The sequence below is a fragment of the Schistocerca americana genome, chromosome 4, assembly GCF_021461395.2.
Source record: "Schistocerca americana isolate TAMUIC-IGC-003095 chromosome 4, iqSchAmer2.1, whole genome shotgun sequence".
Lineage (NCBI taxonomy): Eukaryota > Metazoa > Arthropoda > Insecta > Orthoptera > Acrididae > Schistocerca > Schistocerca americana.
Genome location: NC_060122.1, coordinates 362823922 through 362846026, shown reverse-complemented (window position 1 = coordinate 362846026; position 22105 = coordinate 362823922). Strand labels below are relative to the sequence as shown.

Genomic DNA, 22105 nt, shown 5'->3' with positions numbered 1-22105 from the left:
CATGCGTGAAGTTTGAATACATTTATTCTTTACTATTAAGACACTCCTACAATGGAAACAACCTAAGATAATGCCTGACACACAGTAGTCCAAACGGTTGTAGGAAAAAACAGTAGCGGTCTATAGAACCATTGAGAAGTTTACAACATGGCGTTATAGACACTGCACTTACAGATTTGTACATTACGTATATTTCTTTGTACCACTGTTTCATAATTTCAAAAGTGTTTTCACGAATACATTTTTTCGAAGTTACACCGCAAACTCTGTTCATTTTATTTTTCCGTTCCTAATAAAAAAATTGGCAAAATGAGTATCCGAGCAGTGCTGTGTTTGTCAGCTAGTATTCTGGTAAGCACTGAACACTGAACCTTTCTTTGGACTTCCGTGCTTGTAAATTACGAATTTATTACGAATATACCATATTTTGTAGAATATTGTTGTACGTATACTTCTCCAACAACACAAATTTTATCGAACACGAACTAAGCACAAATAAATCACAAAATCTACTTACTAAACCGCTATCCCAGAACCACAAATGGTTCAAATGGCTCTGAGCACTATGGGACTTAACTTCTGAGGTCATCAGTCCCCTAGAACTTAGAACTACTTAAACCTAACTAACCTAAGGGCATCACACACATCCATGCCCGAGGCAGGATTCGAACCTGCGACTATAGCGGTCACGCGGTTCCAAACTGACGCGCTTAGAACCGCACGGCCACACCGGCCGGCCACTGTATGGTCAGATATGATAGGCAGACTGCAATTTGTCGGTAAGACTCTGTATATTTCTATTCACTAAGGAGTTATGGAATCATTTTTTGTCGAAATTCAGCTCAAATCAGGGCCGGCCACGGCGTGCCAGATCTCACGCGGGCCGAGTGTGGTGGCCGCGTGCACACCACGGCTCGGCTTTTCTGGACTTTGCTGGTTCTTTCCCCGTACACACCCGATACAGAGCGACATTTCATTTAGTATTGCGGTGTGGCATTTTTCGGTTGGCACAACTCTCTTCAGTTCGACAGAGTCGTGGACTCAGCGCTGTTTACTGTGACGGGTATTGTGAATTTGCTATGAAGTGATATTATAGGAATTTATAGGTTTAGTTGACAATTATAAAGCAACAAATTACAAAAGCGGTAGACAGGCTTCACTGTCCTGTGTATCAAGAAGCACTTTGCACTAAATTTTTAGGCTTGTAGCTCCTGAAGAAATTAGTGGAAGAGTAGTAAAATTCCTAAAGTCTGAGGAATTATTCCATTGTCAATGAAACAGTTTCCGGGTGGAATTGAACGAAGAATATAGAAATTCTATAATTTGCTCCAAAATACTTTGGTTAAGCCGAGAGGCATGCCTGGAACGATGCTGCGATTTAAAACTCGCATGTTTTTAATTTACGAAGGGAAAAGGTATTCAGGAACGAAAATTAGAACATTCGGAATGCATTACATACCCCGCATTTTAAGTCGATTTGACTGCAAACCGCCCACAGTGAGACACCGCAAGACGAGAAACAAATTTTTCAAAATTGCGTTTTAGAAGAGACACATTCTCACAAACACAGTCCGATTCCCCAAGCATTTAAGAAAAGGGAAATTTGAAGAATTTATTAGGGCCTTGAAAGAATTACAAGGATAGTTTGACACTGCCAGTCTGACATCTGTTTTCGAGACTGTTTGTTGTTTGATTTAAAAGCACGCCAATGCATGTGCACGAAAACATAGGGGTTACACTCCTCTGGTGTGAGACGTTCCCTGGCGGGGGATTGTCCACCGGGGGCGGAACCGCACAATAACCCTGGGTCCGGTGTGGGGAGGCGGCAGCGGCAGAGGGGTGAAGTGGACTGCGGTAGTCGTCGTGGGATTGTGGACCACTGCGGCTGCGGCGGAGACGGAGCCTCTCTGTCGTTTCTAGGCCCCCAATTAACATACAATACAATACAATACAATATTGCAAATTTGTTTTCTTTGCCATCCGATGTTGTTGAGAAATATGAAATATAAAATCAAGTTGTGTTCGGTGTGACTGTACTGCCATTTAAATGCAGTGCCGTCGCAGTTTCCCCTTATCCCGACCTCCTCGCGCTTACACCGCGTGGCGTGGCGGTGGAAACATGAAGCGAGACTGAGTGCCGAAATCTTGGCTGCTCCTGGCTTAAATGGTTTATATTTTGAGAGTAAACAGGCACATTGTAAGAATTACGTCCAATGGCAGTTCTAGATCAATCTGCAGAAAACTCTTCAGAAAACTAGATATTTTGATAGCTGTTCCACAATACCTAAACACGTTTGTCGTTACCAACATTTCTATTTTCTAAAAGTAACTATGTGCAAAGCATTACTATGGTGCTGTACGCCTCTGTGGATGAGTGGCCAGCGCGGATGACTGCGTTTTAGAAGACCTTTTGTCGATTCCCGGTACTCCCAGGTGGGAGGACTGGAACAAGGTGCACTCATCCTCTTGATACCAGCTGAAGAGCTACTTTCTTTAGGGGTTGTAAGGCTCCAGGTTACGAAAATAGAGCGGTGTGCTGACCCCGTGCCCCTCCATACTACATCGAATGACGTCACTGGCAGAGGATGACACGGCGGTCGGTCGGAACCTATGGGCCCGCCAGAGCCCGTGAACTGAGTTTACCTTTACATTAAAATAATACTAAACTTCTTATGGCGAAAGACGAGACATGACAGTTGGCAGTGCTGTTGCCAGCATTCGACTGCGAAGCACAAAAGGTTGTTAGTGGTACGGAAACCACGTCAGTGAGAACAGCAGCAGTTTATGTAGTAGTAGTAGAGGGTTCTTTTGGGCACACGATAGCAAGGGCTTCAGCGCCCAGCAATTTATGGAACTACGGAAATACTGAGGTTCAAATGGTTCTGAGCACTATGGGACTTAACTACTGTGGTCATCAGTCCCCTAGAGCTTAGAACTACTTAAACCTAACTAACCTAAGGACATCACACACATCCATGCCCGAGGCAGGATTCGAACCTGCAACCGTAGCGGTCGCGCAGTTCCAGATTGAAGCGCCTAGAACCGCTCGGCCACACTGGCCGGCCAGTACTGAGGCGTTGCCAGGAGACACACAAAACCGTGTTAAAGGAATGGTTAGGGTGAACGTGTGAAGCAGTCGTGCGAAGGCCACTGTAACGGTCACGCATCTTCTTTCGACATACTGTAGGACCAAGACGAATTTCAACAAAGAATCCTGGCGGTGTTTTCCTCGCCTGATGAAAACAAGGTGGGTGGTTGTAGATTTTCGACTTTTTGCTTAATATTGGTAACGATAGGAGTTAGATATATAGATACAAATGTGTGATACAACTTGCAAAATCACAATGAGGAGTTTAAAACAGAATTTCTATTTGTATCTTTACAGGAATTGATATTTTATGTTATTTCGTACTTAATAATATAATAGAAACATTATGTAAGTCAAGTACTCTATATTTTTTTAAATAAAAGGACTCCTTGGCTTTATTCACATTTCAGAGACCCCTCAGTGTGATCCGTGGAATACAACTAACGTAACGTAGCACTGTGTCCCGCTACCTTTCGAGTGGACTACTACTGGCACCAATTAACGAAGAAAGCTGTGAGGTTACAAGACGTGTGTCGCTTAGGACCTTGTGTTTGGTGATTATGCATTTATATCAATCTGAATCACTCAGTGTTTATTTTCGTCACCATTATTCATATCTAGCATAATATTATCTTATCTTAGAAGGTAGATTAAGGAAAGGCAAACCTACGTTTCTCGCATTTGTAGACTTAGAGAAAGCTTTTGACAATGTTGACTGGAATACACTCTTTCAAATTCTGAAGGTGGCAGGGGTAAAACACAGGGAGCGAAAGGCTATTTACAATTTGTATAGAAACCAGATGGCAAATATAACAATCGAGGGGCATGAAAGGGAAGCAGTGGTTGGGAAGGGAGTGCGACAGGGTTGTAGCCTCTCCCCGATGTTATTCAATCTGTATATTGAGCAAGCAGTAAAGGAAACAAAAGAAAAATTCGGAGTAGGTATTAAAATCCATGGAGAAGAAATAAAAACTTTGAGGTTTGCCGATGACATTGTAATTCTGTCAGAGACAGCAAAGGAGTTGGAAGAGCAGTTGAATGGAATGGATAGTGTCTTGAAAGGAGGGTATAAGATGAACATCAACAAAAGCAAAACGAGGATAATGGAATGTAGTCGAATTAAGTCGGGTGATGCTGAGGGAATTAGATTAGGAAATGAGACACTTAAAGTAGTAAAGGAGTTTTGTTATTTGGGGAGCAAAATAACTGATGATGGTCGAAGTAGCTGGCTGAGGTGGCCGAGCGGTTCTAGGCGCTTCAGATTGGAACCGCGTGACCGCTACGGTCGCAGGTTCGAATCCTGCCTCGGGCATGGATGTGTGTGACGTCCTTAGGTTAGTTAGGTTTTAGTAGTTCTAAGTTCTAGGGGACTGATGACCATAGATGAAAAGTCCCATAGTGCTCAGAGCCATATTTGGTCGAAGTAGAGAGGATATAAAATGTAGACTGGCAATGGCAAGGAAAGCGTTTCTGAAGAAGAGAAATTTTTTAGCATCAAGTATAGATTTAAGTGTCAGGAAGTCGTTTCTGAAAGTATTTGTATGGAGCGTAGCCATGTATGGAAGTGAAACATGGACAATAACTAGTTTGGACAAGAAGAGAATAGAAGCTTTCGAAATGTGGTGCTACAGAAGAATGCTGAAGATTAGATGCGTAGATTGTATAACTAATGCGGATGTACTGAATAGGAGAAGAGAAGTTTGTGGCACAACTTGGCAAGAAGAAGGGATCGGTTGGTAGGACATGTTCTGAGACATCAAGGGATCACCAATTTAGTATTTGAGGGAAGCGTGGAGGGTAAAAATCGTAGAGGGAGACCAAGAGATGAATACACTAAACAGGTTCAGAAGGATGTAGGTTGCAGTAGGTACTGGGAGATGAAGAAGCTTGCACAGGATAGAGTAGCATGGAGAGCTGCATCATACCAGTCTCAGGACTGAAGAACACAACAACAACAACAGCATAATTTTTGTACTTTTACGTTGACTGCTTAGTCAGTTTGACATTTTTGTGCTTAATGTACGTAACCCAGATTTGATGGATGGGCTGTGCAGAAGAATTGTTGGCTAACGTGGTTGTGCTGTGTTGTGTGTTGCAGTGGCCAGCCCGCCCGATCGCCGCGTGGCCAAAGACGACAGCTCGCTGGCTCGCGGCTCTCCCGGTCGCAACGGCCAGCTAGCCAGTGAGTACCGCAGCTTGCCCTGCACCTGGCCAAGCCCTCTGCTCTGCATTATCAGCCTGTTGTGTACATAGTTCCGCGTAGTCAGCGCGTACACAACTCTCCCACTAGAGCGCGCCCCGCTAAGCACAACAGCGCAGGCGCAGCGCTCGTCCGCCTCCGCACTACTAGATGGTGCGGCCATAGAGACGAACCAAATTCTGCTTCCGCCGATCCGCGTATTAATATGTAACGCAGCCAATGAGACTGCTGCTTACGTAGAACCTTTTCTCCTCGCGGATCACACTCGCGCAGTGATACATGAACGCGCGAGGTATTATAACGAGTGTACAGACCTCCGATTAGTCAGTCTGCATTTGTCTGCACCAGTCTGTACCAGTCTGCATCAGTCTGTACCAGTCCGCATTTGTCTGTACCAGTCTATAGTCAAGTTTCAGTCTGCGCCTAATAAGATTACCATATTCCTGTACATAGCCATGAAGATAAATGTATAGACACTTTTGTCAAGTATCAGAGACATATGTGAGAATAAGATTAACGTACCAACACCAAAGGAACTTCAGATTGTCAATTGTAAATAGCATCCAGAACCAAGTTAAGTAATTTTTATGCTTGTTGTTATTTTATTAAATGTGTGTGAAAATTTATCAAGTTCTGTTTAAAGTTGGTCACCGTCAATCTGCTACTCTAAGCGTGCGAGTGGCATTTGTATCGTCTGACCTAACGGCAGAAGATAAACACGCCACAATAAGACCACGAGGCATATTGCTGACACTCGCCTACTTCGTTAGAGCGACAAGTCAAATAATCTGATGGTGTGTGTACCGAAGGCTTACAGTACGCACACCACACAGCCACTATGCCAGTGCAGTTCAAACTATAAACAAGTTATTCCTAAGTATCTCCAATGTTTCAGAAGACCTAATCCGCAAAAATTGCAATGCACACAGACAAATAATACATGTCGGTGGACAGAGCATCTCTTCAGAATTCTGCTCGTGATACGCGCCTTGACGTAGTAATAGAACCCACCAGCAAGGGACAGCCATTTCAGAAAGATGCAGGTCAGAAACACGGGGAGTGCGGGTCTATGTTCGGGTTGCATACTTCACAAATGAAGGCCCCTCTGTCACATGAGTGCTAACGGGCTTCCTCCGTTCTCGCTGTAGTTCCGCGAGTATGACGAGTCTGAGAATTGTGACGCTGCTGTCGCTCCACACTTACAGACTCGTTCTCTCCTACCAAAGCATGCTGAGGTGTGAGGACAGTCGTTACTGATTTTTAGTAGGGAATATGAGTACAAGATCTTGCTGCGGTGAAGTAACACTGACAATACGAAATGACCGATTGTCGGGATCAGATGGCCTTTAATGAAGCCTTTTTTGTGAGACTGTGGAGGGTATACGGCGAAAACTAAGTGATGGTTCAAATGACTGTGAGCACTATGGGACTTAACTTCTGAGGTCATCAGTCACCTAGAACTTAGAACTACTTAAAACTAACTAACCTTAGGACATCACACACATCCATGCCCGAAGCAGAATTCGAACCTGGGACCGTAGCGGTCCCGCGGTTCCAGACTGTAGCGCCTAGAATCGCTCGACCACTCCGGACGGCTTAATTGATGGGAAGAACACAACTGCAATATGTTCCAATAGAGGAAGGGTGATATCTGAAATAAGTTTCATGCTACAATCCGCGCTTCATACGAAAAGCATACCATATTCCTCCAGTGCAAACAAAATGATTGTATTCCTATTTATTCCGCCTCTGTCAAGAGAAAACCTATGTGCTGTGTCAAACGAAAACTGGCCGCCCTGCAACGTCACTGTTATATCCATGCGACAAAAAAGCGTGCTATTTCTAAATTCGTTGGTAACGGCAACCTACGTTTATGGGCCAACAGCGAGTAATGTAGCTTATCATTCATTTCCGTTATTTATTTTAATAGTTAATCATTATTTAGAGATTGCACGTCTCCCTATATCATGTTATCTGACACCGTCGTTACAGACTCGGTATCACCTCGAAAATGTGTATCTGTCAGTTTAATTACTAAACGTTACCTGAATAGGTATTAAATATTAAAATAAATTTACAGTAGTCTTGGAAATAGTTTTATGTATGTAAATATAAGTATGAACAGAACCATATTCTCTTGTAACCAAAAAATGTTCAAATGTGTGTGAAATCTTATGGGACTTAACTGCTAAGGTCATCAGTCCCTAAGGTTACACACTACTCAACCTAAATTATCCTAAGCACAAACACACGCACCCACGCCCGAGGGAGGACTCGAACCTCCGCCGGGACCAGCCGCTCTTCTAACCGATCAGTAGTTACATTGGTATACAACGTGGTTCTGTCACTACGGTAAGTCGGACATTTTGCGACATTTCAACTTGCATTTGAGAAAGGCTATAAAGCAGAAATTATGTTTTAAATAAATGAATAGTAATGTTTGATTAAATTGCGGAAATTTCTTTCAAAATGGTTGCTTATGTAGTGGGAATGCCACGAATCCACGGTTACACTTGTGAACTCGCCTGCTCGTTCTCTTTTCTGAGCGAATCGAGTCCACTTGAACCCGACAGCAGACTCAGGTGAGGAGTCGGCTGCGACTGGGACTCAAGAGTCGGGTCTGCGGGCACACGGAGACGGCGAATTCAGAGATGACGTCACAGAACTCGCCCGCGAGTTTCAAGAGAGTATCCAAAACTCATTTCTGATCTGTAATAGACGAGTCACTCGCTCCTTGTAGTCGCATTGACTTAGTTTGCCCCTGAATATAGGCAACCCAAAAAAATGAAGAGATTTCCAAAGTGTACTACTGTCGTCGCCGGAGCAGCAGCGACTTTAATAAATTGCACGCACATACTGACGGTCGCCAAGGCACGAACGATGTCCATCTTCAGCAACTGTAACCTGAGTGATGCCCTGTCCACCGTTACGTATCTATTAGCTGTATTCCCTGCAGTTTTCACGCAATTCTCTTCTGAAACCCCGGAAATATTAGTGAATAACCTTGTACAATTGCAAAAATTACCATAGAATGTTGTATGTTACCGTAAGATTAAAATTTTGGTCCACTGCAAGGAAGGAAAAATGTAATATCTGAATTATATTAGATAGCAAGGAAACGCCAATTTTCATGCTGCAGATGAATCTCAATTATACACTCAGAAACGTTTCATCTGTTTAACAAACCATCTAATTCGTTAGATCTTGTATTCTTCCCTGACGCATTTAAATCTCTTCTTCATCTGCGATAATGACTGAAGCAGAAGAAATGGATCAAAACATGTGCTGCAGCCGGGATTTGAACCCAGGTCTTCTTGCTTGCTAGGCAGAAATGCTAACCATTCTCTCTCTCTTTTTTTTTTTTTTTTTAATTTATTGTTCGTTTTGTTTGGTTGGGCGGACGTCACATGACATCTTTTCAAGTCGATCGTTGATTCCTTCACTCAGTTTTTTTTTAATTAGAGGACAATCGGCCCTCTGACCGAACACGCACCATTGCACCACCACAGCACGATGGTTAACATTGCTGCACAAACTACCGAAGTTGAGTGCCCTCCCGAACACAAACTTCAATTCATATCTTCTGCTTGTGTTGGGGAGGGCACTCAACTTGGGTAGTTTGTGCATCAGTACTAACATGGGATTGTGGTGGTGTAATGGTTAGCATTCCTGCCTAGCAAGCAAGAAGACCCGGGTTCGAGTCCCGGCCGCAGCAAAAATTTTGATACATTTCTTCTGCTTCAATCATTATCGCATCTAATTCATTATTTGAGGATCATGCAATTTTCTCCATGTGCAAAAGCTGTTAAAAGTTGATTTTTTCTGGTAGAGTCACTATCAGTATCTTCACTTGTATCAACGTGCCAAAATAAATATTGTATAATCCACAGCAGTAAGGCCGCTAGTGCGCCAGTTTTGGTGCACAGTGCCAAGTCAGCAGCTTTGCTGTTTCTGCCTACTGCCCATTGCTTACATTAGTGTACAGAATAGTAAAGGTTTTCTGTTCGTGTCAGACAATAGAAAAAAACATGCCTGTTTTCGACACAGAGGATTTGGCTGCATAAGTACAAAGTAGGCTACTATTGTGCGAATGTTGCATACGTGACTGTACAAACAAATTAGAAAGAGGCTGAAACTTAGATTGGAACGCGTAGATTACGTGAAATGTATTTTGACATCTTGCCACCACAGGAGAAGAAACTGATATTGGGCCTACACGAAAAAGTGTGTGTGATTTTCAGCCAGTTTTTTGCTGAGGGGAAACTGCACGATCTTCAAGTAATTATTTAGATGTTTACTGACACGCACTGAAAATTCCTGGTTCTTCTTATGCCTTTGTCTGGCATCTACCCGGTCAATAACGTATTGGGCAACGTTAACTGAAGGAGTGCCGAAAGCCCTTGCTGTCGACACCCTGTTATCCCCAGGACTGAGTATTTGTACCTCAGCCCTCTGCCTCTATTCTTATCCCATCTGAAAGTACGTGAACGTTTCCTAAATGTTTTCAAATCGTGGAACTGAGACGGAACGTGGGTACCAGTCCGGTATTCACCTGGTGGGCTGTGAGAAACAGCCTAAAAACCACATGCAGGTTGGCCGGCACTCCGGCCTCGTCATTAACCCGTCGGCGAATTTGATATAGGGCCGGCGATGGATGCTTAGTCATAAACGCAAAACGTGCATACATGTATTAGTAAAATTCAAGTGCAGTATCGAAAACGTCTTTTACTTGCGAACTACTGCAACTTGTTTATAGCTGCTGCCATAGATGGTCACCAGAAGAAACGTGATATTTCTGTGGACTGTATGAGTGGTTAGTTCAAATTTGTTATAGGTAAAAATGACGTGTCATTTCTATAACTAAACTTTATATACCGGGTGATCAAAAAGTCAGTATAAATTAGAAAATTGAATAAATCACGGAATAATGTAGACAGAGAGGTACAAATTGACACACATGCTTGGAATCGCATGGGGTTTTATTAGAACCAAAAAAATACAAACGTTCAAAAATGTCCGACAGATGGCGCTTCATCTGATCAGAATAGCAATAATTAGCATAACAAAGTAAGACAAAGCAAAGATGATGATGTTCTTTACAGGAAATGCTCAATATGTCCACCATCATTCCTCAACAATAGCTGTAGCCGAGGAATAATGTTGTGAACAGCACTTTAAAGCATGTCTGGAGTTATGGTGAGGCATTGGCGTCGAATGTTGTCTTTCTGCATCCCTAGAGATGTCGGTCGATCACAATACACTTGCGACTTCAGGTAACCCCAAAACCAATAATCGCACGGACTGAGGTCTGGAGACCCGGGAGGCCAAGCATGACGAAAGTGGCGGCTGAACACACGATCATTACCAAACGACGTGCTCAAGAGATCTTTCACGCGTCTAGCAATATGGGGTGGAGCGCCATGCTGCATAAACATCGTGCGTACCAGGAGGTGTTTATCAGCCAGGCTGGGGATGATGCGATTCTGAAACATATCAGCGTACCTCTCACCCATCACGGTAACAATTACTGACGCTTTGCTTTCCAGCACCATCTGTCGGACGTTTTGTGAACTTTGTTTCTTTCTTTTGGTTCTAACAAAACCTCATGTCATTCCAAGCATGTGTGTCAGTTTTTACCTCTCTATCCATATTATTCCGTGGTTTATTAAGTTTTCAAATTTATACTGACTTTTTGATCAGCTGGTATATGAAATTTAGACATGAAATATCACACACACATTATTTTCTTCGACTTCATAAAAAAGTTGGGAGATAAAAAGTTCGTGTTACACACAATAATACTTTTATTTTTATTGTCTTTCTTATGCTGTCTCAACACAAAAAAATGTATGTGAAATCTTATGGGACTTAACTGCTAAGGTCATCAGTCCCTAAGCATACACACTACTTAACCTAAACTATCCTAAGGACAAACACACACACCCATGCCCGAGGAAGGACTCGAACCTCCGCTGGGACCAGCCGCACAGTCCATGACTGCAGCGCCTTTTTTTTCTAATCTCATTTTGCTCTATATTGGTCGTTGAATTTGTTCGTGGCGGACGTCCGATGACATCTGTTCAGGTTCTATGCTGATCCGTTCACTCAGTTTTTTTTATTACAGAGGGAAGCTAACCCTCTGACCGATCACGCTGAGCTACCGTGCCGGTGGTTACACCGCTCGACTAATCCCATGCGACAGTCTCAACACAATCTGCATTGAGTCTAGTCTGTTCTCTCTGTCATACCACAAGAGAATTTTCTCAACTGCCTTTTTCCATCAAGTGATGATGTAAATGGTTTCAGTACGATTTATTCATCATTTTCTCGAGATTACACGCAGATTAGTGTGCACTGATTGTCCACATATAACACTTTTGATTGAGTTTTGAGACACTAATGTATACTTTAAGAGGTAGTCAATAAATTCTTGTAAGTCGCTGCACCTAAATGGCTAGAAATAATGTCAAATGAGCAACAGTCCGTGCAAAGCACGGTTTTTAGCGTCCGGGAAATATTTCCTATCATGCCACAAAACTTGATCGACGTTTATCGTATTTATAGTTCTCGTAATGACAGAGTTTTTTTAAACGGTCTTCAAGGAGTAATCGTTTTCTTGCGAAGGTATATATATGTTATATTCGCTTTAATATTACACACTTCCGACATAGCTGAGGGGTTCGGATTACTTTTTTGTTTCTTAGCAAAAATTGTGTAAGTTTGAGTGATGATCCCTAAGTGAATAGCTCTTCCCCTTGCCATTTCTCCAAATTTATGACCAATTTGTGTTTGGATATTTAATTGCAATAGAATGTTTGCTGTTCAGACAAGTCTCACTAACCTTCTTCACAGATTTAGTTCTACGAGCACCTCGTTACTAGTTTCCAAAGTTCACGCAAAATGTCCTTCACACTTTGTAGAAATATTACTCCTGGATCAAAAAAACTTAGGAGAATTGGCTTAGGCACATCCAAACGGATTGTTTACAAAATGAATATCCACTCTGCACTGGAGAGTGCCTTGATTTGAAACTTCCTGACAGAACAGTATTGGACCAGTACCCACAAATGGAACTTTTGCCTTTCGCGATAAAATGCTCCACCGCTGAACTAAGCAGAGAGCAACGCCTATACTGCTGCCAGCCCGCCCCAGATGGGGAACTGAAGCACAATAAAAAAATAAGAAATAAAATATAAAACTAAGCAGACACGACTTACGACTCAAGATAGTGTTTGTCTATCGTCACTACACTAGTTTTTTTTTTTTCCTCTCTAATTTAAGGGTGGGACGTACTCTTCATTATTTTGGGTTGTATAATTCGTTCCTCTATATGATGTGTGTCATATCGGACACTGACAGGTCCATCTACGTTTTGCTGACTCCATATCACGTGATCACTTTTATGTCACTCGCGAAATACATCATAACTCCTTCAGAAACCTAGTCCATTGCCTTAAATACTGCACCACTTCGCCCAGTATTTTGTTATGTGCTCATCCTTCTAGCCATTGCTCCACTGCTCTTCTGTCTTCCCAATAATACAATCAGCAACGGTAAGTAATCGGAGGAGCTTTCTCCCTCCCTCCTTCTCTCCCCCTCTCCCTCGCTCCCACTTCCTCTCCCTCTCCCTCTCCCTCCCTCTCTCTCTCTCTCTCTCTCTCTCTCTCTCTCTCTCTCTAGTCTCGGTATCTCGTAAATAAGGCTTCAACCGTCTGTATTGTTCTGCTAATTCCATGCAAATAGATTACGTCAAAGTTTCTTAAAAGGGACAGCAGTAATTCAGTGTTCATTCAAAATTGGTAATGAAGTTGGAACTTCTTGGAGGAAATAATGCGAAATGAGAGGCCAGATGTCTCCACTTGCTGCCACATTCTAGAAGCAAAAGACGATTTGCTGACGAAATTGGAATACTGAAGCGAAGAGGAGTATGTGTCACCAAGCTAGCAGCTAAATTAATTACTGAAGTTGATGGAAAATAGAACTGAGGACAATGGTAGAGAAAATGTAAAGCGTTCTGCTTTACTTTATTAATATCCGGATGTTTATCAGACGAGAGTTAACTTAATTAGTAAGAAGATGGGCGCTTGAAGATAAATTTTGTAAATAAATTTAATTAACATAGTCTCTGAAAAACAGTGCTAGCTAAAATAACGAATAAGGGATAAGTGCCACCTAGAGATGAGGAAGAGGTGCTCCTTTATACGACACTCCTTTCGCACGATGCACTGCGCATTTTACTTATTATTTCTTATTTGGCGGTCACTTCGTCAAATGGTTATTTTCTTTCCAGTACTCTGCATAAAGTCGACCATAAAATACTTTAAATTCATTGAACTTCCTCAACCTAATGGCATTTTAAAATGCAAAATTCTAACAGTACAATAGTAGACAAAGTAGTTTATGTAGTATAACATGAGTATATAAAATCCTAGTCGACTGGCAAGAAACTGAAAGGAAAATAGTTATTAAAATATAAATGAAAGTGTTAAGTTGCTTTTAAAGTTTTCAACGTAATGAGATTTTTGTGACGCCTTTCAGTTTTCGGATAATCCGGAGAGCAGTATGAGTAACTTTTAAGTTAGTATGTGACTAGTTATGTCTCGATCCAGCACATTTCCGGCGTATTTAACTTCTTTCATGACTACTGCGAAGCTCCGATACAGCACTGTACAACTGTCTACTCAATTATGTTTGGCAGAAAACAGTGGTCGGCCATCCCGGACGACAGGAATACGTATAGACAAGTCAGTTGAAGTACACATCTGCTTCCGTACTACTCGTCAACAGAGACCGCAAGTCGCTGTAAATGTCACATATAAAAACAGTTATGTTAATGGCACTGTGTAGGAATGTAAAGAAGATAAGGAATCCTTACAGTACTGGAACATTCGAGATGGAGCTCAGATACCGAAGGGGGAGCAAGGAAATTAGTCGTATCCCTCTGTAACAAACCGTTTCCACATCAATTTGTGGAAAACACGTAAAACCTAAAACAGTATTAGTAGATGCGGATTTGAACAGTTCTCCAACCGAGTTCAACAGACGTACGTTAAAAACAGTGTCGCATCGCTTGGTAATTGTAACTGGAGATGAATTTTCTGCAATAGTCTTAACTTTTTTCCTGCACTCCTCAGCTTACACAGTTGTTGGTAGCGTTTCGCAGTTTCTTTATCCGCTGGTACCATCGTTAACATAAAATACTATAAAAGTTGATGAAACAACTAAATTTGTAGAATGCAGCATAAAAATAAAATTTGGTATTTCTCCAAACATCTGCCGAAGACCTGTTCGAAAAGGAGACGAATACAATGTATACATCTAATTTATTCACGGGGAACGAAATATAAATAACCGCGGTGGATAGTTTCGCACAAAGCTCGAACACATTAATAAAAGCGCCGCTATTTTTATTTCTCTCTGGCTTTCGTCGGCATTCCCCTAATAAAGTGCTGGTACTGCAAAGTTAAAACTCCTTCTCGTTCGAGATATTCGAGATTTCTAGTGAATTGCTGCGTAAAACACACAGCAAAACGCAAAATCTAGTTCCACAAATACCTGCTTTGTAAGGGATTTGCTTTGAATGTAGATATTCTTGCAAGGATTTTTCAAAGTAATATCAAAACAGCTGAGCATATATTAAATAATTTCCTAACTATATATGCAACTTCCTGGAATTTTGCCGGCTTAGTGAGTAGGGGGATTTCGGGATTGTAGCCGGATGACTTCGAAAACTTGCCACTACATTTCTGATATCAACATGGCAAGTTTCATCAGATGAATTTTGCTCTGTATATACGAGGGGTGTTATTTAAGTAATGCAATACTTTTTTCTGAAAGCAGATTGGTTTCATTCAAGATACCAGTACACCACATTACTCCTCATTATTTTAGCTACAAAACCCTATTATCCAACATAATCTCCATTCAATGCGACGACCTAACGCCGCCTTACTGAGAGGACATGTATACCTGTATGGTGCCATCTACTGGTCCAAGACGGAGACAATATCTTGTGACATCAATAAGATCCTCACCATTCATGTACTGTTTCTCGCAGATTGCATCATTCATTGCCCCAAACGGATGCAAATCGGAAGGTGCGAGAACCGAACTGTGGCGTTGATGAAGAAGAACAGTTCAATGAAGTTTTGTGCACAGACTTCTGTGAGGTCTTGCGTTTTCGTGGAGAAGGAGAAGCTCGTTTGCACTTTTTTGGCGACGAACGAGCTGAAGTAATTTCTTGAATTTCCAAAGGGTAGCACAAAACATTTCAGAGTTCATCGTTGCGCCATGAGGGAGGACATCGAACAGAATAATTCCCTCAGAGTCCCAGAAGACAGTCGCCATTATGTTACCGGCTGCGGATGCGGCTTGAACTTTTTTTTCGGAGGAGCAATGGTGGGGCATCTCTCCATGAATTGCCGTTTTGTTTCCGGTTAGAAGTGATGAAGCCACGTTTCATCGCCTGTGGCGTTGTTCGATAAGAAATTGTCACGCTCAGCCTCGTAATGCGCAAGCAGTTCTGCACAGATGACTCTTTGTCGCTGTTTATGGTCTTCTGTTAGGCGACGAGGAACCAAGCAGGCACACAGCTTTCAGTACCCCAGATGGTGGATGATTGTGTCAGGAGTACCAACGGAGAAAACCAGTTGTGCAACGAGGTGTTTGATTATGATTCGGCGATTATCTCGAATGAGAGTTCCGCACGTTCCAATACTGCAGAGGTCACAGCTGTAAGCAGCCGGTAGCAGCGGAGCCGGCCGCTGTGGCCGAGCGGTTCTAGGCGCTACAGTTGGGAACCGCATGACCGCTACGATCGCAGGTTCAAATCCTGCCTCGGGCATGGATGTGTGATGTCCTTAGGTTAGTTCAAAGTTCTAGGGTACTGGTGACCTCAGACGTAAAGTCCTATAGTGCTCATAGCCATTTGAACCATTTTGTAGCAGCGGAGATCGTAAATGTCTGCGCGACATTGTTGCTATGATGACAGACGCCTCGCCCTAAGACTCACCGTGCTTTTGTTCACTGCCAGCTCTCCGTAGACATCCTTCAAGCGTCTGTGGATGTCAGCGATGCTCTGGCTTTCCTCCAAAAGAAATTCAGTGATAGCTCTCTGCTTGGAGCAAACTTGCGTTGCAGACGCCATTTTGAAGGCTACATACAGCGACGTCACCTATCGGAATTGCATGAAGGTACAGCGGTTGATTGGTTGATTCGGGGGAGGGGACCAAACAGCGAGGTGATTGGTGCCATCGGATTGGGGAAGAATGGGGGAGAAAGTCGATCAAGCCCTTTCAAAGGAACCATCCCGGCATTTGCTTCAATCGATTTTAGAGGAATCGCGGAAAACGTAAATGAGGTTGGCCGGAAGCGGGTTTTAACCGTCATCCTCCCGAATGCGATCACTGCGCCACCTTACTCGGTAAACTTTGGTGAGGGGGGGGGGGGGGGGGGGGGCGGGAATATTCCACCACATTCCGCAACCTGTTCAGTTGAAGTTGGTTCAAAAATGGCTCTGAGCACGATGGAACTCAACATCTGAGGTCATCAGTCCCCTAGAACTTAGAACTACTTAAACCTAACTAACCTAAGGACATCACACACATCCATGCCCGAGGCAGGATTCGAACCTGCGTCCGGAGCGGTCGCGCGGTTCCAGACTGAAGCGCCTAGAACCGCTCGGCCACACCGGCCGGCAGTTGAAGTTGGCCCAGAAAAAAAAAAAATTCGCATTACTTATTGACTGCCTCCCGTTAGGGTATAACTCACCTGCAGGAGGCTGCCTATCGTGCGATTACATTTACTGACCACTGGTGTTCGAATGTTCTGATTCCTTTATTTTTGCTCTCAGAAATGGAATTGTCGCACGCATGCCAACCCATTTGAATGAACAAGAAAATAAGAAGTGATCGTACTACGTGACTGCCATGCTGCCTCAAGCTACCTACGAGCTGCACGGAGAATATAATGTCTGTGAAAATCTCAGAGAGCTTGAAACGTCACTAACGTCACTGCTCTCTCTCTCTCTCTCTCTCTCTCACTCTCTCTCTCTCTCTCTATCACACACACACACACACACACACACACACACACACACACACATCCCTGACAATAGATACGATACTTCCTTTTCTTGCATAGATGGGAATACGTATGTATCAACACTTCTGTACGGTAGAAGAGGAGCGACCTAACTGTCCACTCAGATTTTACTGCGAAAAATGCGCTTCGATGTCCTTTCTAAGTGTTTGTTTGCGTCACGCTCGCTGCGAAAGTGGCACCATGAGATCACATAATACTGTCGTCGGCGCCTCCATAAATTAAAATTTTCTCTCAATTAAAAGTTACTTCGTTAGGGATTCCACTGCAGGCACAAAGAATCCAATTATAACATGCAAATTCTAATCTGAGATTTTAAAAAGATCTTTGGCACTTTTAACTCCTGAATCTAGGTACGTGGGCGTGGACCGACGTCTTATTCTGATAGCGGCAGCAGCAGTCGTTATGAGGGAATCATTAACGATCCATCACCTTTCTCTTGGAGTAATCGATTTGTTGACTACTTTCAGTTGTTTCTATCAGAAGCGCAAGTTTTCTGAAATACATCCACAGCCATATGAAGACATCTTTTATAACGTCTTCCGTTGGCTGAAAGCAAGCGCACAATGCGATAGGGTACGTCCATATGAGTCACTTTCGCATAACTTCATCGAGCTCATTTGACACGGAAGGATCAGTGTAATAATTTCACTTCTTCTAGTTTTGTAAATATACGAGTCATCACTGATATTAAGTTTCAACCGATCCAAAACATCAACAAAAATAAAACGGAAGCTGACACATAAATAATGTTATTGCGTATGCACGAAATCGTCTTCGACTACTTTTTCCAGATATATGGCCCCATCGAGACACTTGTAGAGGTGGGAGGTCAGTTTCTTTCTACGCTGGTAGCTAAACGAAATCACCGTCAGTGATTATTACTATTCGATGTCAGCACACAAGCATAGGTATTTTTATTGTGAAATGAGTGGCTTCCCTAATCATTCGAATTCATCGAGGACTTCTCACAGGTATCTGCTGTGCTCACAATTGTGGACATTGCCACGCTTCCACCGATTCACTAATGGCCTCTTCCTTGTGAACTGTATTGATTTTGCGGTGAATGTCCCTTTGCATCACACTCCACTCAGTTCCACTTACATAAATAAATAAAAACTAGGCAATGCAGATCATTTTGATATTTACAAGCACCTGCCATCATTCCTACATCGTTCACAAGTAAATCATCTAGGGTACTCTCATGACCGAAACAGCAACCGAACTACAGTGTTGCAGATTGTCATCAACAGAACTTGTTTCCAGGGTAAACATCTAATTTGAAGCTGTTTAATATAGTAAACATGCGAAGAAAGTAAATGGCTTTCTCGATTTAAGTTCTACTTATGTGCCGAGTTTTACATGACCAAAAAAGAGAGTTGAGTACCTTAATCAAATACCTAAACTGGTCTGCACGTCACTGGATCCAAACTTAGGATTTGAGAATTTAAAAATAAAACATCTTCTTTATAACGATATAGTTTATCCATATTTTCAGATATTTAACCTGATAAATATCTTATTATAAAAGCAATGTACCTCAGGAATTACATCGATATTTGCTATCTATTTCCTGATGTATTAAGTGATAATGTTGAAAGAGATCTGTCAGATCCCTCTCATATACATTTTTGCTTTTCTACATTGTTTAATGGCTTTTTCCATCTGCTAAATGTTTGCGAGTACAACCAAACTCTCTGAAAAACATGTGCCATTGTTTCTTTAGGTTTACACGTTTCTTACATGATTATGTGGGTCCGCACTCCTCGCTTGCTTCCTCATCCAACTAACCTGAAAATTCAGGATAAGAATATTCGATAAAAAGGTACAGCAATATAAGGAGAATAGGAAGATGCCGGCGTGTACCTCGCTATTTGCACTTTGACTGAGACATCTCCGACGGAAATTTAAAGTCAGTTATGTTTGGTGTCCGCGAGTACTTTCATTGTGAACAGAGCAGAAACAATTGCAACTTTCCTCGCAGTAGCTTCGTTTAATAGAATTTAGACAGACAATTTGATACTTCTCTTAACGGGCCGAGGAACAAGCAAGTCAAATCTTATTGAAATAATAGTTTTTGGTTCGTTTGAGGTATGTTCGTATGGCTGAGTTTCACACGAAATACATGTACTTCTTAGGGTAGGACGTCATCTTTGGATCACTCAGACAATGCATCCCCTTCACGTAATGCATTCAGAAGAGACGCTGCGTAGAATGGTCAGGTCCCGGCAGGGTCTCGTCGTGGTACGTCCTCGCCAGTGTGTCCCAAGGTGGATACTTCGCTGTGACACGCCTCGTGCAGACTCGATGGCTCCAAACTAGAAATGACAGCTCAGGGACTAACGCCTGTTGACGGCCCAAGACGAAATATTGGCGCCAGTCGGGTAGAAACGAATATTTCCTCATGTCTCAGACGCCACGTCAACACTAGAGCTCCCATTGGCCTCTAAAATGTGATGTGGATCTTTATGAGACTCGTAGGCGAGAGGTGGGTAGTCGTGTTCCCTTTGCTTTGATCACCCGGTAAATATAGATGTATGTATATACAGTATGTGAGTATGGTTCTGATTGTTTTAAGTGTATGCATTAGTTGAGTACGTGCCAAGCAAGATCGTAAGAGATGGAAAAGAGCCACTGTGGTACAACAACCGAGTTACAAAACTGCTACGGAAGCGCGTGTCTGTGTGTGTGTGTGTGTGTGTGTGTGTGTGTGTGTGTGTGAGTTCCACATCTCCACCTCCACCGTACCGTTGTCAGCCAAACTTGGTACACGTGTGATTACGTAGGCTTTCCCGGCGTAATAAGTCTTGAAAGTCTCTTCGGGTTTGCTGCCGGATCCTAAAATCAACTTGACTCGATATTTCGGCGTTCCAACTGTTCACCATCTGTGACGTGTCCATTACTGAACTTCACAGCAAACATAAACATAGCCAAAGCCTTGCAGACAAACAAATATTACACGAAGCGAAATGTAGTTTGAGGAGGGCTATGCGAGAGGCGTTCAATGAAGTCTAAAGTAAAGTTCTATGTACTGACTTGAAAGAAAATGCCAAGAAATTTTGATCTTATGTCAACGTGGTAGGTGGATCAAAACAAAATGTCCAGACACTCTGTAACCAAAATGGTACTGAAACAGAGAATCACAGACTAAAGGCCGAAATACTAAATGTCTTTTTCCAGAGCTGTTTCACAGAGGAAGACTGCACTGTAGTTCCTTCTCTAGATTGTCGCACAGATGACAAAATGGTAGACATCGAAATAGATGACGTAGTGTTAGAAAAACAATTAAAATCTCTCAAAAGAGGAAAGACTGCTGTACCTGATGGGATACCAGTTCGATTTTTCACAGAGTACGCAAAGGAACTTGCCCCCTTCTTTCAGCGGTGTACCGTAGGTCTCTAGAAGAGCGTAGCGTTCCAAAGGATTGGAAAAGGGCACAGGTCATCCCCGTTTTCAAGAAGTGACGTCGAACAGATTTGTAGAACTATAGACCTATATCTCTAACGTCGATCAGTTGTAGAATTTTGGAACACGTATTATGTTCGAGTATAATGACTTTTCTGGAGACTAGAAATCTACTCTGTAAGAATCAGCATGGGTTTCGAAAAAGACGATCGTGTGAAACCCAGCTCGCGCTATTCGTCCACGAGACTCAGAGGGCCACAGACACGGGTTCCCAGGTGGATGCCGTGTTTCTTGACTTCCGCAAGGCGTTTGATACAGTTGCCCAGAGTCGTTAAATGAAAAAAGTAAGAGCATATGGACTGTCAGACCAATTGTGAGATTGGATTGAAGAGTTCCTAGATAACAGAACGCAGCATGTCATTCTCAATGGAGAGAAGTCTTCCCAAGTAAGAGTGATTTCAGGTGTGCCGCAGGGCAGTGTCGTAGGAGCGTTGCTATTCACAATATATATAAATGACCTTGTGGATTACATCGGAAGTTCGTTGAGACTTTTTGCGGATGATGCTGTAGTATATCGAGAGGTTGTAACAATGGAAAATTGTACTGAAATGCAGGAGGATCTGCAACGAATTGACGCGTGGTGCAGGGAATGGCAAATGAATCTCAATGTAGACAAGTGTAATGTGCTGCGAATACACAGAAAGAAAGATCCTTTATCATTTAACTACAATATAGCAGGTCAGCAACTGGAAGCAGTTAATTCTATAAATTATCTGGGAGTAGACATTAGGAGTGATTTAAAATGGAATGACCATATAAAATTAATCGTCGGTAAAGCAGATGCCAGACTGAGATTCATTGGAAGAATCCTAAGGAAATGCAATCCGAAACAAAGGAAGTAGGTTACAGTACACTTGTTCGCCCACTGCTTGAAACTGGTCACCAGTGTGGGATCCGCACCAGATAGGGTTGATAGAAGAGATAGAGAAGATCCAACGGAGAGCAGCGCGCTTCGTTACAGGACCATTTAGTGATCGTGAAAGCGTTACGGAGATGATAGATAAACTCCAGTGGAAGACTCTGCAAGAGAGACGCTCAGTAGCTCGGTACGGGCTTTTGTTGAAGTTTCGAGAACATACCTTCACCGAGGAGTCAAGCAGTATATTCCTCCCTCTTACGTATATCTCGCGAAGAGACCATAAGGATAAAATCAGAGAGATTAGAGCCCACACAGAGGCATACCGACAATCTTTCTTTCCACGAACAATACGATACTGGAATAGAAGGGGGAACCGATATAAGTACTCAAAGTA

General features: G+C 42.7%; 1 protein-coding gene and 1 non-coding gene across 2 annotated transcripts in view; both read left to right on the top strand.

Annotated features, from left to right (window-relative positions):
* Positions 1-5129: 5129 nt before the first annotated feature.
* The window catches only part of LOC124613483 (calcium/calmodulin-dependent 3',5'-cyclic nucleotide phosphodiesterase 1-like), a 543028-nt gene continuing 526052 nt past the window's right edge, over positions 5130-22105 (top strand). Inside the window, exons 1-2 of the mRNA XM_047142192.1 lie at positions 5130-5136; positions 5187-5270. Coding sequence (XP_046998148.1) covers positions 5130-5136; positions 5187-5270 — 91 coding nt within the window. The remainder of the gene's footprint in view (positions 5137-5186; positions 5271-22105) is intronic.
* On the top strand, positions 8931-9003 carry Trnaa-agc. The gene has a single exon. It is a non-coding gene; the product is annotated as a tRNA-Ala (tRNA).